At 30.9% G+C, this 14,622-nt stretch overlaps 2 protein-coding genes across 2 annotated transcripts; one reads left to right on the forward strand and one right to left on the reverse strand.

The window, feature by feature from the left end:
* Positions 1-1,943: 1,943 nt before the first annotated feature.
* On the forward strand, positions 1,944-6,213 carry LOC111018216 (oxysterol-binding protein-related protein 4C-like). The gene is made up of 7 exons (XM_022294222.2): positions 1,944-1,972; positions 2,569-2,736; positions 3,655-3,900; positions 4,117-4,213; positions 4,876-5,173; positions 5,566-5,665; positions 5,797-6,213. Exons 1-7 carry the CDS (start codon positions 1,970-1,972, stop codon positions 6,049-6,051), a joined length of 1,167 nt encoding a protein of 388 aa, XP_022149914.1. The 5' UTR covers positions 1,944-1,969; the 3' UTR covers positions 6,052-6,213.
* A 4,673-nt stretch (positions 6,214-10,886) lies between these two features.
* Positions 10,887-11,580, reverse strand: LOC148209907 (uncharacterized). The gene has a single exon (XM_088128080.1). It carries the CDS (start codon positions 11,494-11,496, stop codon positions 10,996-10,998), a length of 501 nt encoding a protein of 166 aa, XP_087984206.1. The 5' UTR covers positions 11,497-11,580; the 3' UTR covers positions 10,887-10,995.
* Positions 11,581-14,622: the final 3,042 nt, after the last annotated feature.

Genomic DNA, 14,622 nt, shown 5'->3' on the forward strand with positions numbered 1-14,622 from the left:
TGAGTTCTCTTTTTCTCAGATTCCTCATTCTCTATTGGCTTGTTTGCTATAGATTTTGAATCTTTTCACAAGGTAGGCCTCATCGAGTTTTCTCGACAAATCGACGTGCACACACACGTTCTACACACATAAACTAGAGATTTCAGATGTAGCCCTTCATAAATATGAATTGAGTTTTCTTAATTACCATATCAATCTGCACATGTGCCACTCGTAGACTAAGAGATATATGGAGGACAAGTATCGAAGAGTAATTAGAAGAATTATCTTTATGCCTCCATAAGTATGAATCGAGCTTTCTTACCATATCAGTCTGTACATGTACAAGACGTAGACTAAGAGATATATGAAGGACAAGTACTGATGAGTCATTAGAAGACTATCTTCTCTCAACGACTACTTTTCTTGGACCATCCTAATCAAATTTCTACAATTGTTGGGAACATCGATAATAATACTCTTTTACCAATTTGACAATATCATATAATATTATTTGGTAATTTTAAATTGAAGAAAACTTTACACAAAATAGAACAAAGATAAACGTTAATCTTATTGACAATTACATTAGGTTGAAGAAATTATTCTCACTAATATTTTGTTTAAAGTATAATTTATCTTTTAGGTTAGCTTATTTTATATGTCTAAAGAAACATAGGTATGATTTTGTTCATTCATAATCGTCAATAACATAAGATGATGCTTAAATCGATTTTAATCGCTATCTATTAGATGATAGTTCATACATGCAATAAAAAGTTATATTTGTTGTAGTGATTTGGTGTACACAAACATTTCATCGATCAGAAACTTTTGATATACGATGACAAAATAAATTAAATAGAGATTGACCAAATAAAAAGTTTGGTAAAATGGGACCTTTGACTTTCTTAATATTAAGGTCTCATCCTCATCCAAAATATTAAATAGGTTTCAATGTATCTAAAACCAAACACATCATTTAAGTAGAAACATAGTAAAAGCCTAAATGGGGGGTGTTAGGTGAGAGATGAAATAATAATAAAAATCAAAATTTTAAATATCGATGAAAATGTCGAGGTCTCAAATCTGTGGAAATATCAATAATAAAAATATTGATGTCGTCGATGGATATTTCTAAAAAAGTTATAAAAATAAAAAATTCATAAAAGTATTTTAATTCACAAATAAACATTTTACCCATTTTAAATAAATTAGAAATTATTATTATTATTAATATTATGCCACATTAGTGATATTCTTTTTATATCTTTTTGTAACACTCTAGACCCAGGATTAGGAGTTCGAACTCAACACCTATTTGCCCCAAGAAAGATCATCTTTATCCAAGCTACTTAGAAGAACAAAGACTATCCTTATAGACTAACACGAGTCCTTTCAGCATGCTTTGTCTTCACTCATATGCTTCCTTATTATGACCGAACCACTGAAAAGGAGAACTATCAATTCTTTTAAACCTTTCCTAACCATGCTTCCACAATCTGAGGATCCCTCTCATTTAGATGTGGTACCGATTCATCAATGTACCCCTCCTCTCCGACGTCATATTTTTTCTTTATATTCTGTCAATTTTTTATGACATTCTAGAAATTTCAATTCAACCCTTATATCGATGATTAAAAATGTTGATGGAAATATCGAGATATCCATAAAAATTTAATACTTGAATAGAGAAGAATGGGAACACAACTTTGGGATCAAACAAAAAAATGAAAAAGAAATCCTTGTTTGAGATTACATTGCATTAATTTCCCAATGTGTCTACTTGCTCTTTAGTTTCACGTTGGATGTTACCAAAAAAATTGAACAAATGGTGACAAGAGACCGTGTGGAAGTTTAATGCATTTCCTTGACCATTGACTACAAATTCTCTCTCAATCTCTCCCCCTTTGCCCTATAAATACTCTCATTCCTTCATTTCTCTAACTCATTCCATTCCAATTTCATCTTCAAAAAAGAGAGGGAAAAAATGGTGATCTCTCAATCTCTCTCTCCTTTAATATACATTTTATTTATTTTTCTCTCACTCGTGTTTCTGACGGTGTAAAACTATATGATCATATTATGTCAGTCATACTGAACAACGCTTCTCTTATTTTTTACTGTTAGTTGGTCTCTTATTTTCTCCATGGTAACTCTCTCTCACTTCTCATTTTCAAATTCCATCTCATGATTCTAATGGTGTAAAACTGTTGGATAGTATTATGTCAGTCATTTTTAATAACTTATTCTATTGTCTATCAATCACGTGTTTGTTTCTTATTTTTCCAATGGTAACTGATCTTTCTTCTATGTCTTTTCTATTAAGATAGTAGAGATCCTCTTCCTTTTCGTTTATCAATAACTTAATTGTCTCTTCTACATCGTTACATTGACTCATCATGTATGTTCGAATAATGTTAAATGATTTACAGAATATTTAAAACATCGAAAAGAAAAGTAGAATAAGTTGGAAAGTTTAAAAGGTGAAGTATAACTTATACCCTAAATAAACTTTTATTCTTTATTTTTTAATTATTGAATTGTGAATTGTGGAATATATATATTCTAAGAGCTGAGAAATTGTAGGATGTGGATGAGAGCATTGTTTCAAAGTGCACTCCAATTGTACTTGCAAAGCCTTTGTCTTTGGAGGAGGAATCTGATGCGGAAAAAGCATCGAATCTTCTACGTCATGTTTTGACTATCATCAAAGATCTACGGCCAGGATTGGATCTCATTTCCTTCAAATACAAGGTACGGTTCAGATCACATGTCTTTCTACTTAAAATTTAATCTAATTTTATGTTACTGAAAATATTTAAGCATAATTCTTAAATAATTAAAATTGAAGAACAAAAACATTATTAAAATTTTAAAAAGAGGCTCCAATGACTCAAATATTTCACTTGATAATACTTTTATCGTTAATTTTTATCTTTAAGAATTAAGTTTGTTTACGGTTTAATTCTTAGTTTTATTTCTATGTTTGATAATACTTTTATCGTTAATTTTTATCCTTAAGAATTAAGTTTCTTTACGGTTTAATTCTTAGTTTTATTTCTATGTTTGATAAATCGTTAATTTTTATCTTTAAGAATTAAGTTTGTTTATGGTTTAATTCTTAGTTTTATTTCTACTTTTTAAAATTGTAACCCATTTCTTTTTTATTGCGAATAATGGATTTGTTTGGTTTTTTATTTTTTAAAAACTATGTTTATTTAGTAATACTTTTCTTTATTATATAATCCACCTTGCGAAAGAAAAATACTTTTAAAATTCTAACTAAATTTTGAAAACTTGAAAAAAAGAATAGTGGTTGTCGAACCTATCAGATCTAATATAATGTACTATGACCACGAGCCTAATTAAATTAATTAAAGATATTGGTGCATATTCGAGTATATGGATAAGAAATTTTAATACATTTTCAAAAGTCTATAGTTCATCCCCGCTCTGATAACTAAAAGAAATTAGTAAAGATATCGATAACCTCTCTCAAAAGGCTAGAAGTTCAAAATCTCTATCCACTCCCGTTATCGAATGAATGGATCTCTACATCATAAAAACGTCGACGGAATTTATATTTTCACATTAATCTTCATCGACATTGACATTTAATTAAAAAATTAACGGTTGGAATTTTTTCTTTTTTTTTTTTTGATGATGATGTAGGCCCCACCATACTACAACATGCCAAAATCTCATCTTCAATGTTTTGGAGAATCGGTGTATTGTTTGGGAGACGACATGTTGGGGAAGTGTAACGACGGGAAAACTGGTGTCGACCGATTGGCCGCAGTTGTCGGATGGAGCATTTCGACAACTCGCCCTCTCATTTTTGGGGTTTTCCCTTATAACCCAATTCTTGGAGAGACCCATCATGTTTCCAGGGGCACTCTCAACGTCCTACTTGAGCAGGTCTTTCCCTTTTTGCCCCATCGTTTTTTCAATTTTGTCTCTATCTTTTCATGTAATCACGTTTTTTGGATGCATCTATTTCTCGTCAGTTATGATCCGTTGAGCTATGTTCTCCTTGACAAATTTTTTTTTTTCTTTTTTTCTTTTTATTATTATTTTTTAATTTTTATTTTGCCCATTAGAATTTAATATGATTATGATTTTGAAATATTGCAGGTTTCACATCAGCCACCTGTAGCTGCCCTTCATGCCACTGATGAGAAACATAACATAGAAATGATATGGTGTCATCACTTTTCTCCCAAATACCGTGGTAAATTATATATTTAACCTTCATTTCTTACAATATTTTCCAAATATACTTATATTAAAAAATAGTTATAATTTTAATATTTCTAGAAATTAATTGCAAATATTGTGAATGAGTACGTGTATATATACATACAGCAAATGCGGAAACGTAAGATTGAACTTTCGACCTCTAGAAAATGAGTAAGATACATTATGTTGTGCTATACTCAAACTTTGATTATGATAATCGGTGTTTTTAAATTTGATGTAATAGTGATTGACATACCTAATTGACCGAATCTTTGAAATTAAAAATCTCATCAAAACGTGAATCCGAACACAGTTAATAAGGCATATATTATCCAAAAGGGTGGGTTCCAAATTTTAAAAAAAAAAATTTATCAAACAAGGATATGTGCTTTTTAATTAAAAACCGATTAATATATATATGTATACTCTTCATAGTTAACTCTCTCCTTTCAAATATTTTTCGGTTTCCAATATATCTCTCTAATATATGTATATATATAGAAAGAGTTTTAAAGTTTGCGTTTATTTTCCTCTCTCTAGCATATCTTTCTATTCAACAATGAGAAAAGATTATCAAACAGGATCTTAAATTATTCGTCTCTCATATCTAAAGATACGAAAGACTAAAAGGTTCAGCGACGTTTAAATATATAGGTACATGCGTGGAAACTGAGATGTGCGGGAAGAGGCAGCTAAAGCTCAAAAACCATGGCGAAACTTATGAAATGAACTGTCCAAACTTGGTGTTCAAATTCCTTCCAACAAAGGGGCTTGAATGGGGAGGGAAAGTGAAGATCCAATGCCAAGAAAATGGCCTAACAGCTGAAATAAGTTATAAAGGCCTTGGCTTTTTAGGTCGCAAAGCAAATAGTAGAGCCATCAATGGCAACATTTTTGGTGATCAATCTAATTTTCCCATTAACCTCTGTGACATTTACGGCCATTGGGATAGGTAAAGTTTCGAGCATCGATATATATATGTTTTGGGTTAAATAGAAGTATGGTCTTTTGAACTTTTAAGATTGTGTTTAATAGGTCCATACACTTTAAAAAGTGTAATATACATTTCTGACAAACTTTAATTTCAGTGTTGTGTCGGTTAAGTTTTTGGAATTTAAAAAGTGGGTCTAGTAGATATTTGAACTTTCATTTTTGTGTCTAATAAAATCCCGACTTATAAAACATTGTTTAAAACTTGGGGACCTAGTAGACACCATCCTTCTAAAAATTTATAAGCTAGCCTTTGTCATTTAACCTACTTTTTGTTCTTAGCTTAGGCAATTAAATATAGTAAAAGTTATTTATAATTTGACAATTTAATTCTCTATTTTGCTCAAAATGCAGAACTGTCACACTGAAGGACAACAATGGGAATGTTAAAGTAATATACAATGCAAGGGAAGTGATTTCCAACTTAAAAGCTCCTCTTGTTCATGATCCCAAGGTAAAATTACAAAACCTTTTCAGTTACGATACCATCACGTACGAAATCGATCATATATCATTTTTCTTCGTCACATTATATCGTAATTTTTCCCGAATTGAAACTTTTCGTTGATGAATGAATATGATCAGGGTGTTTGGGCAACAGAATCAGCCAAGGTGTGGGGGGAAGTGAGCCAAGGGATTATGAGCAAAGATTGGAAAAAGGCAAAGAAAGCAAAGAAAGAAGTGGAAGAAAGGCAAAGGGAGATTGCAAAACAGAGAGAATCAAGAATGGAGAAATGGGTTCCAAAGCATTTCAAGCTCTCTTACTCCAAAGAAAATGGTTGGGATTGCTCTCCTATTCAAACCACTGTCCCACCAGCCCCCATTGTTGTCCCAATTTAGTACCTTTTTTTATTGTTGAACAAAAGTTCATAAAGGTTATATTATATGGTATGGAAGAAATAAAGTTACAAAAATGGTAACTAGTGTAATAAAAGTGTAGAATATATCAAACCTTTGTTTGAATTCTTTCTTTTTTAGAAAAATGAAGCTCTAGCTATTTGATCTGTCTTTTGATTTATATATATATGATTATTATTATTGGGTATTGTTTTTGTTTTCTTGTTTGGGAGAAATATATATATATATATACACACGCTGTAATATAAAATATCTCTAGTTTTTTCCATTCCACATAATAGAACAGATCACAGTTTAATCAATAATAAAGGAAATACGAGATAGGGATAGAAAACAAACACCAAAAAATATACTGGTTCACTCCAAGCTCGGAGTTACGTCCAGCTGCAATATGCAAGTTTCACTATAATGGGAAGATTAGAATGACCTTTCTTCACTCTATGACTCTCTCTAAAACAATAACAACTTAGCTTCGAAGCACTACAACAATAGTTACTTAGATATATAGAATGAAGAATCTCATGAGAATCGTGAGAACGGACTATCGACGACGATCTAGAATCCAAGATGTCACTTTCTTCTCTCTTCGATAAAAATGGCCGCTGCTCCCCTTTGTTTTGCTTCTGTAAAATTCTAATTCTTCATATTGTGGAAATATAAAATAAAAGAAGGGTGGCCAGCAAATTTGGTGATGAAAAAAAAAAAAAGCTAAGTCACGGCCTAATACAATAGCTGAAATGTTTTGGTTATTATTTTATTTTGTCTCCATTCCCAATAGAAAGAAACCATGAAAGGTTTGAAGGAAAAAATTAAGAAGAAAGAAAGAAAGAAAAATATAACGTGGAAAAAAAAAAGTAGAACTTTTCTAATTAGGTTTGGGTGATATGACATTACACGTGAGATGTGAAAAAATAAATTATAATTTTAAACGTGCAAAGGATGCAATAGTTTTGGTTAGAGCAAAGTATAGAGGCTGTCAGTCTAAGAATGGACTGTGATGTGGACTAGCCATGCCTGAACATGAGCGGCTGAAAATCCGCCTAGAGAACGGGCTAGACGCAACAGATCGGGTGACGACCTGGGAGTCACTGCTAGAAAGGTTCGACTTCAAAACCGTACGTGGGGCTTCTAACTTCCCACCCAAAAACAACTCAGAGCTTAAAAGTGGGTGTGAATCAAGATAAAGGGGAAAATCCCTACATTTGGTGGCCCGGGCCTAAGTGAAAGTGAAGTGGTGGTGGGCCTACCAGTGCATCCGGGGGTATGGCGGCTTGTGCTGTACCATCGATCGTATTCTTGAATTTGGAATGTAACTGGTTTGTTAAGATGTTGTAGTTGCAGTGTAACGATGTGAAATTCGCACTCGACACCTTGCACCACATCTGCTTAACCTAAGCTGCCAGTGAAAGACTTTTACAATAGACCAAGAAGGTCTTTTTAGCATACTTTTGTTTCATAGAAAAAATCTTTAGGGAGTTAACTATAAGATTGATCTAAGCATGCTTAACTTTGGAGTTATGTGAAGATTGAGTAATCGAAGAGCAAGGTGTACTTTGTTGTTATAGACAATAACTATCAATTTTTTTTAAGTCTTTTTCTTATCCATATACTTATGTAGTTTCAAGATTTCTCTCATTTTGGATGTAGAGTCGGTTCAATATTTATGTACAACTCTACTCGAATGTCACGATAATGGTTTTTCTTTTAAAATATTAGTTTTATCAGGTAATTATCCAACTTATAACAAGATTATTTTTGGAAATCTAGCATAAAAGATTAGATTGAAGGGAAGTGCACATTGAAAAGCAAAGGTTGGTCTCATATATGAAAGAGTAAACTAAATTCAAGTTGCAATTTTTATATATTGAAGGATAAAATCAACCAATTGAATAGAAAAATCACTTGAGGTTTAAATAAGATCACAATTGAAAACAGAGCTTTTATCCTTTCTTTAGTTAAATACAAATTCAACAGTTAATATTCATCATTGTTGTATAAAATAGAAGTTCATCCAAATATAATATAATGCAGCCAATTAACTTCCTAAATTTAAAATTTTCAGATAATATAATTTATATATATATATCAATTATGTATATTTAGTTCTAATAGATCCAAATTTTTTATAAATAAAAAAATGTCTATGATGAACTTTCTTTCAAAAATAAAACTAATTCCAAGAGTGTTCTCTCCTTTTACTTTTCTCCCTTTTTTTTTTTAATTTTATAATAGAGCATGGGTTTGAGCCTTCCTCATGTAGAGTAGCTTGAGTTATACAATATTTTAGTTTGAATTGTTTGTATCTTGAAAAGGACTTTGGTTCACCAATTCTAAATTAAAAGAAAAATCATAACATAATTCATCCTAATCTTTATTGGTTCTAATTTGGATTAAGTTTAATTTTTGTCTTTAAATTCTATACTCAAGGTTTAATTGAATTAGTCCTTGATGTTAACTTTATGTTAAATGACTCCCAAAAAAAATAATAATTATAATATGGGGTGATTAACTAGTGATGTGACGTGTAATTAGACTTTTTCATATTTAATATTATTTTTACTTAACGTCGACACAGATCATTTATCTTTTATCTCTCTTTCAACTTATCATGATTTCGCTCTCACTCTAGAAAAGAAGTTCACTCTTTTTTCATTCCTCGATTAATTGGAAACTCTAATCTCATATTCTTCTTATTATTTCTTTTTTCTATGTTATTGAATCCTAGACTTTTGTAATAGTAATAGATGTCTTATCCACTAAACTATGCTTGAATTACTTAAGATTATCGATCGAAATTTTCGAAATGTCACCATATATATAACTCCTCTCTCTAGAATTAAATCAATCTCTTATATTCATGAATCTTCGTAATGTATGAATTTGGTTGTGTTTTAGTCAACACTTGAAGGTTTCCATTATTAATTAGTCAACGTTTTGTGAGGTCAATACTTGAGAAGGTTTTCTTTCTCTTACTCTTATTGTCTTGTCTGCCTCTCCGACAAGTCTTTCTTGACAGCCACTTGTGGAAAAAGAGAGAGATGGAGAATACTAAATTAATAGGTTGAATTATATTTTTAATTTGAGGAAAAAAACTTTTAATCATGAATTTCACGATGCGTATCAATTTTTATCGTAAACTTATAATTTTATCCTATTGCACATTAAACAACTTAGATAATTGTATTGTAATATTTACATTAAATTTGAAAAAACGATTGCACAATTCTTACTTTTAATAATAGAATTCATTTGAACAACTTATTCATGAATGTTCAATGAATTACAATAATATGGATGTGTATGTGGTGGTAGAAGTTTTTTATCTTTTTTTTTAACAGAGTTATTCAACAGGTTGATTTTGTACTTTATGATCAAACTTATTTTAGGTAAAGTTTGATTTCAATAAAATTAGTGAATTTTTAGAGTGTTTCAAAAAAATAAAAAGTGTATTTTTAGAGAATTTTTTTTTTGTTAAAATGAGTGGATGAATTATAAAAATTGAACATAGGTAAAAATTGTAATACTATCTAAGTCTATAATATAATTTGATGAAATTGATTACCTAATTTAAGGGCAAAAACTGATTTTTTTTTTCCTTTCGATTTTTAGATTACTATTTTAGTTTCATTTGATGTCTATGTCTTTAAAATTTGTATCATATTGTTACCATATTTTAATTAACATTTAAAAATGTCTATGGTTTACGAAGAGTAACACAGACAATTTGTTTTATAATTAAAGTTTTATTAAATAATTTCTTTTAACTTTAAAATCAAGTGTAATTTGTTGAATCGTAAATATATATATAGTCTTCATACAAATAGAAACAAAAACAAAAGAATAAAAAATAAATGTTGACATAACCAAAATATAATCTAACTAGAAAAAAATTTCTCCCCTAAATCTTTGACAATGATATTCAATATCTTCAAGAGAAAAGAAGTTTTCAAGACACATGGGCATATTGGAGACTTTGAGATAATAATTTTCCAAATCAAGAATATTGCAATCGCTCTTTCTCAAAATAATAATAATAATAATAATTGCAATCGCTTTCTCATAAATTAATTACAGATAATTTTGAAATTAGGAGATCTTCTAGACTTTGTGAATCTTGTTAAATTGGAAGTATTTAGGGATGCATTAATTATTCTAATGTTGCTTACATCAAGAAAATTTGTTCATATATAAGAATAGTAAATTGGATTAGGTTATATTTATATATATATATATATACTTAATTACTTAATTAAACCACTTTTGGAGGGAACTCCAAATTTCTTTTAATCATATTGTATGTTATAAACGTAGGATTTAGATTCGGGGGCTATAACGTCGAAAACTTCAACAAATACCTGCACGCACATAAGATTTGCACACTAGTGTAATTTTAAACAACACATTCTACTACTTAAGTAAGACAAAATGATTGAGTTGAGGGTAGCAAAGAGTAGAGTTATGAAAAAAATGTACCTTAGACTCAAAACATCTTTTATTTATATAGAAGTAGTCTCTAAGGCTAGACTCGAGTGGATCAACTCGATCGAATATATAGTTGGGTCTGGTCGGATGGTCCAGCCTAATCAATTTGACTTGAACAGTTGGTTCATACATCATTTCCTTAACGAGGTGAACATATAATAGTTTCCATATTTTGAGGGGATTATAAAATATTAAGTTAACTTATATAAACATTACACCATTATTGCAATTAAATCATTTTTCTTTTAATAATTGTTTCAATTAAGAAAAAATACCGTTAGAAAAACTAATTCAATATTTAGTAGAGATTCAATCCAAAAAAGTCATTCCCAACGTCAGTAGATAAAGTATCTATTATAATCTATAGTTGGATGCTCACGATAGACTCAATCTAAGAAAGAAAGAAAAAAAAAACCAAAGTGCTAAATTTCATTAATTAACTAATTACTCATTAATTACACGCAAAGATTTAGTTTTAGCTTGCAAATCCGATTTGTTGATCCTCTGGTTCAACGGCCTCTCCTTAATGGTGTCCAACAATGGCTTCCACGTCTGCGAGCTCTGCCCCGCCGCCGGAGAGTTCCAACGGGGCCCACTGGATGGCGGCGGCGGCGGTGTCTTTCCGGCGCATTTGGCGGCGGCGGTGAGCCTTCTGGCTATGGAGGCCAAGTCCATGGGGGAAACGTCGGGCTGGAGAGTGGAGAAGGGAAGCATGAAGTAGACCTTGCCGGGCTGGAGGACGGCGTCGGGGTTCAGCGCCGGGGCGGAGGCGGCGGAGACCAGCTGCGCCGCGGTGCAGAGGAAGTGCTCCGGCGGCTTTCCGGTGACGTGGCGGACGGTTATGGGGTGGAGGAAGTGCTGGACGTGGCCGCTCAGATGAACAACTCGGATTTTTTCGTCGGCGACGGTGGAGGAAGATGATCGGAGGGAGATACAGCCACCCATTTCTCTCTCTCTCTCTAGAATTCTTGTTTCTGTTTGGAGAAATTCCTAATGTCTTGGAGAGTACAAGGAAGAAGAAGAAGAAGAAGGGAGAGTTTATAAGTATAGAACAAGCCAAAAGGAGTAGACTTTCAGCTTGGGTGGCCCCATTTCAAAACATAAAGTTTTTCTAAGAAGAAAAATAAAAATTAACAAATTGACTTAAATTTTAGAAAGGTTCATTAAAAATAATGGAACAAAGAAACAGTGAAAGCAGTATTTAGGAGCTTAATTTTAAAAAATAAAACAATTTAGTCTAGGTTTAGTTTTAATTTAGTGCATATCTTAACTTTGGTTTCAACATAGTCTTTATAATATTAATGAACTAAACCTTACAAAACTTCTTTAAAAGAAAGGTCCAATGGGTGACCATATTCTATATAGTAATGGTTTGTAATAATATATGGATTATTTGTGAGGATTAGCCCACCAATGTACGGGAATTGGAACAAATTTGAAATTATACTTAAATCATAATTAGAACAAATTGAAACTAAGCTCAAATCATACCGATCAAATTGGTAATTATGAATTTGTCTCGTGTCTAATTGAGACTATTTAGTGATTTTCCAACTTTAAAAAATCTGGATTATTTTCATCTAGGGTTGTTAGTAACACTTGGCATTTTCAAAACTATGTCTAGTTTATAATAAAGTTCTTGAATTTCCAAGAATATATGTACTGAATCTTTATTGTTAATTCGTTTAACGTGAGATAAATAAAAAAAATGATGAAGCATAATTAATCTGAGGGTATTGCTTATTGAAAATTTCAAGTTAATGTTGAAGAAATTTTATTTTTCACGTAAATAAATTACTGTGATTTTATTTTCAAAAAGCATGCATGGACTAAAGTAAAACAAATTCTATTTTTTGGAAAAAAAAAAAACTTGAACAAGTAACAGAAAAACAGCCAATGAGGGAAAGAGAGAGAGGCCTCTATGTCGTATTTTGTATAATTGTTGGGGAGAAAATTAATTTCACTAAAGTTTATGGGTTGGTTTGGAAGAGTCAATGGTTTGCTTGAGATGTGGTGGAGAATTTGGAGTAATATTTTGAATATTTAAGATGCCGTAGCCGTGGGGCTTATTGGTTATATATATACAATTTAAATGAAAAAGAAAAAGTTATCCTTTTTAAACGTCACTTTTCTTAAAGATAATACATTATTTAATTATTGAAGGACAAGGACAACTTTGTAATTTTAGGGTTTCATCGTTAGGGACTAAAAATTATAAAAATAATAAGAAAGTTTGTATGATATAAATCCAAACATAACTCAATAGGTAAGATAATATTATCTGTGTCTTTCTCTTTATTTGAGAATTCATTTGATTTTTTTTCCCTTTAATCTTCTCTTAATTGCAATCTATCTAATTGATTAACGTTGAACATAATCAAATGTTCAAATTCCCACATTCATATTGATTTTACAATATATATATATATATAAATCGCAATTGGTTCTTTACACATGATCTTGAAACACCCGTCACTATCATGTCAAAAGAAAACATCACCCATAAAAAAAATAGTTAGCATCTTGTTACAATAGAAGTTTTTGGATAATATATGTCAATTACCATTTGAACTATGCTCGGTTTGGCAGTTAATCATTTTCATTAATTTAATTGCATCAATTTATTACATTTCTATTTTGATATTAAAAATTTTAAAATAATATACTTTAATAAATTAATTTATTACAATAGAATAATTAATTTAATACATTATTAACAAAAATTTAATGTAACTTTATTATTATAAATTTTATTGAAATATTTTTACTAATTTAATTAATTAATTTTAATAAAATAAAGTAAATGAGTACATCTAGAAAGCAATTTACTGAAAAGAGGAAAGAGAGAGGACCCAATGTCACAAACCTTGTACGGTTTATCGAGAAAATTTCTAGTACTACGGGAGTACCATACTTCCTCCCTCCCATTGACACAATAAATGGAAGAAATTGACCGAACATCATTTTTAATACACTACCGATGTGGCAAGCTTCAAATTGAAGAGAGTATGGAACTCAACGTGTAGTACATAAATTTTCCCCCATTTACCCATTATTCCCATCCTCATTCTCCTGATCCAAACCACTCCCAACGATTGGTTGAATGGAACTTAGAATATATATACGTTGGAGGACAAAATATGGCATGCCACATGAAAAGTTAGGAAAGATTGAATTAACAGATCATTCTCCATGATCTCGAAAACATACAACCTATTAAGCTCGACCAACTATGACTTGATAGCTCAATCTAACTGTTGTTCGTCGATGGAAATAATCATGTGTCGAGATAAGAAGCTATACCATCTGTAACTACCTAACGAACTATCAAACGGTCTAACAGAACGGTCTTGTTGGACTCCACCACTTGACACCTTAACATCATTCTAACCCCAGATACGCAATCTGATTCTTTAGCTTGAGACGTAAAATCGATCTCTTATTGACTTGACTATAAAAGTGTCTGTTTTCTTTTTGCAGCGACTCAGTCATACCCAACCTTATTATCCTCGAAAGAATTCAGATAGTTTATTGCAACATAAAGAAATAATGGGAAGAAAAAAAAGGGTTACTCCAAGTTTTTGTTACGAAAGTTAACAATAATGATTTAATATAGAACTTCGTAATATATTTGAGAGACTAAAATAAAAATTTATAAATTTTATGAATAAAATTAAAAATAAAATATCTTTAAGAGAGCCAAACGCGCATAATAAGTTTAGCCCCAAGGAAGCGGCAAACTTTAGAAATTGCAAGCAACTCCTTTTCAATTTTTAAATGGAAGCATGTGTGATGTGTCCTTCATTGAATGGATTAGGCGGGAAACTTTTTTAATTATCTAAATGATTTAATATTTTAACGTTGAAAAAATATGACCCAAACTAGATTTAGAGAAATATAGGTTTTGTGAGAGGTGGAATCCGACTTTTCGCTTGGAAATATGTGTCTAAATCATGGTTTAAATAAGTCAAAATGACAAAATCGATTGGACGGAATCATCCTTAACTAATTCTATGAAAATGCAACTTAAGACTGATTTGAAAATATGGATGTTACTAACGTAAAAGCCGT

The sequence above is a fragment of the Momordica charantia genome (assembly GCF_013281855.1).
Source record: "Momordica charantia cultivar OHB3-1 chromosome 8 unlocalized genomic scaffold, Mcharantia_2.0 BLBB01000008.1, whole genome shotgun sequence".
Taxonomy (NCBI): Eukaryota; Viridiplantae; Streptophyta; class Magnoliopsida; order Cucurbitales; family Cucurbitaceae; genus Momordica; species Momordica charantia.

What these genes read in the sequence shown, in the direction of transcription:
- LOC111018216 (XM_022294222.2), top strand. An exon ending in TCATTTCCTTCAAATACAAG is followed by an intron (nt 2,737 to 3,654) that starts GTACGGTTCAGA and finishes ATGATGATGTAG; the next exon opens with GCCCCACCATACTACAACAT. An exon ending in ATTTACGGCCATTGGGATAG is followed by an intron (nt 5,174 to 5,565) that starts GTAAAGTTTCGA and finishes CTCAAAATGCAG; the next exon opens with AACTGTCACACTGAAGGACA.
- LOC148209907 (XM_088128080.1), bottom strand. Translation starts at nt 11,496, where the DNA reads ATGGGTGGCTGTATCTCCCTCCGATCATCTTCCTCCACCGTCGCCGAC.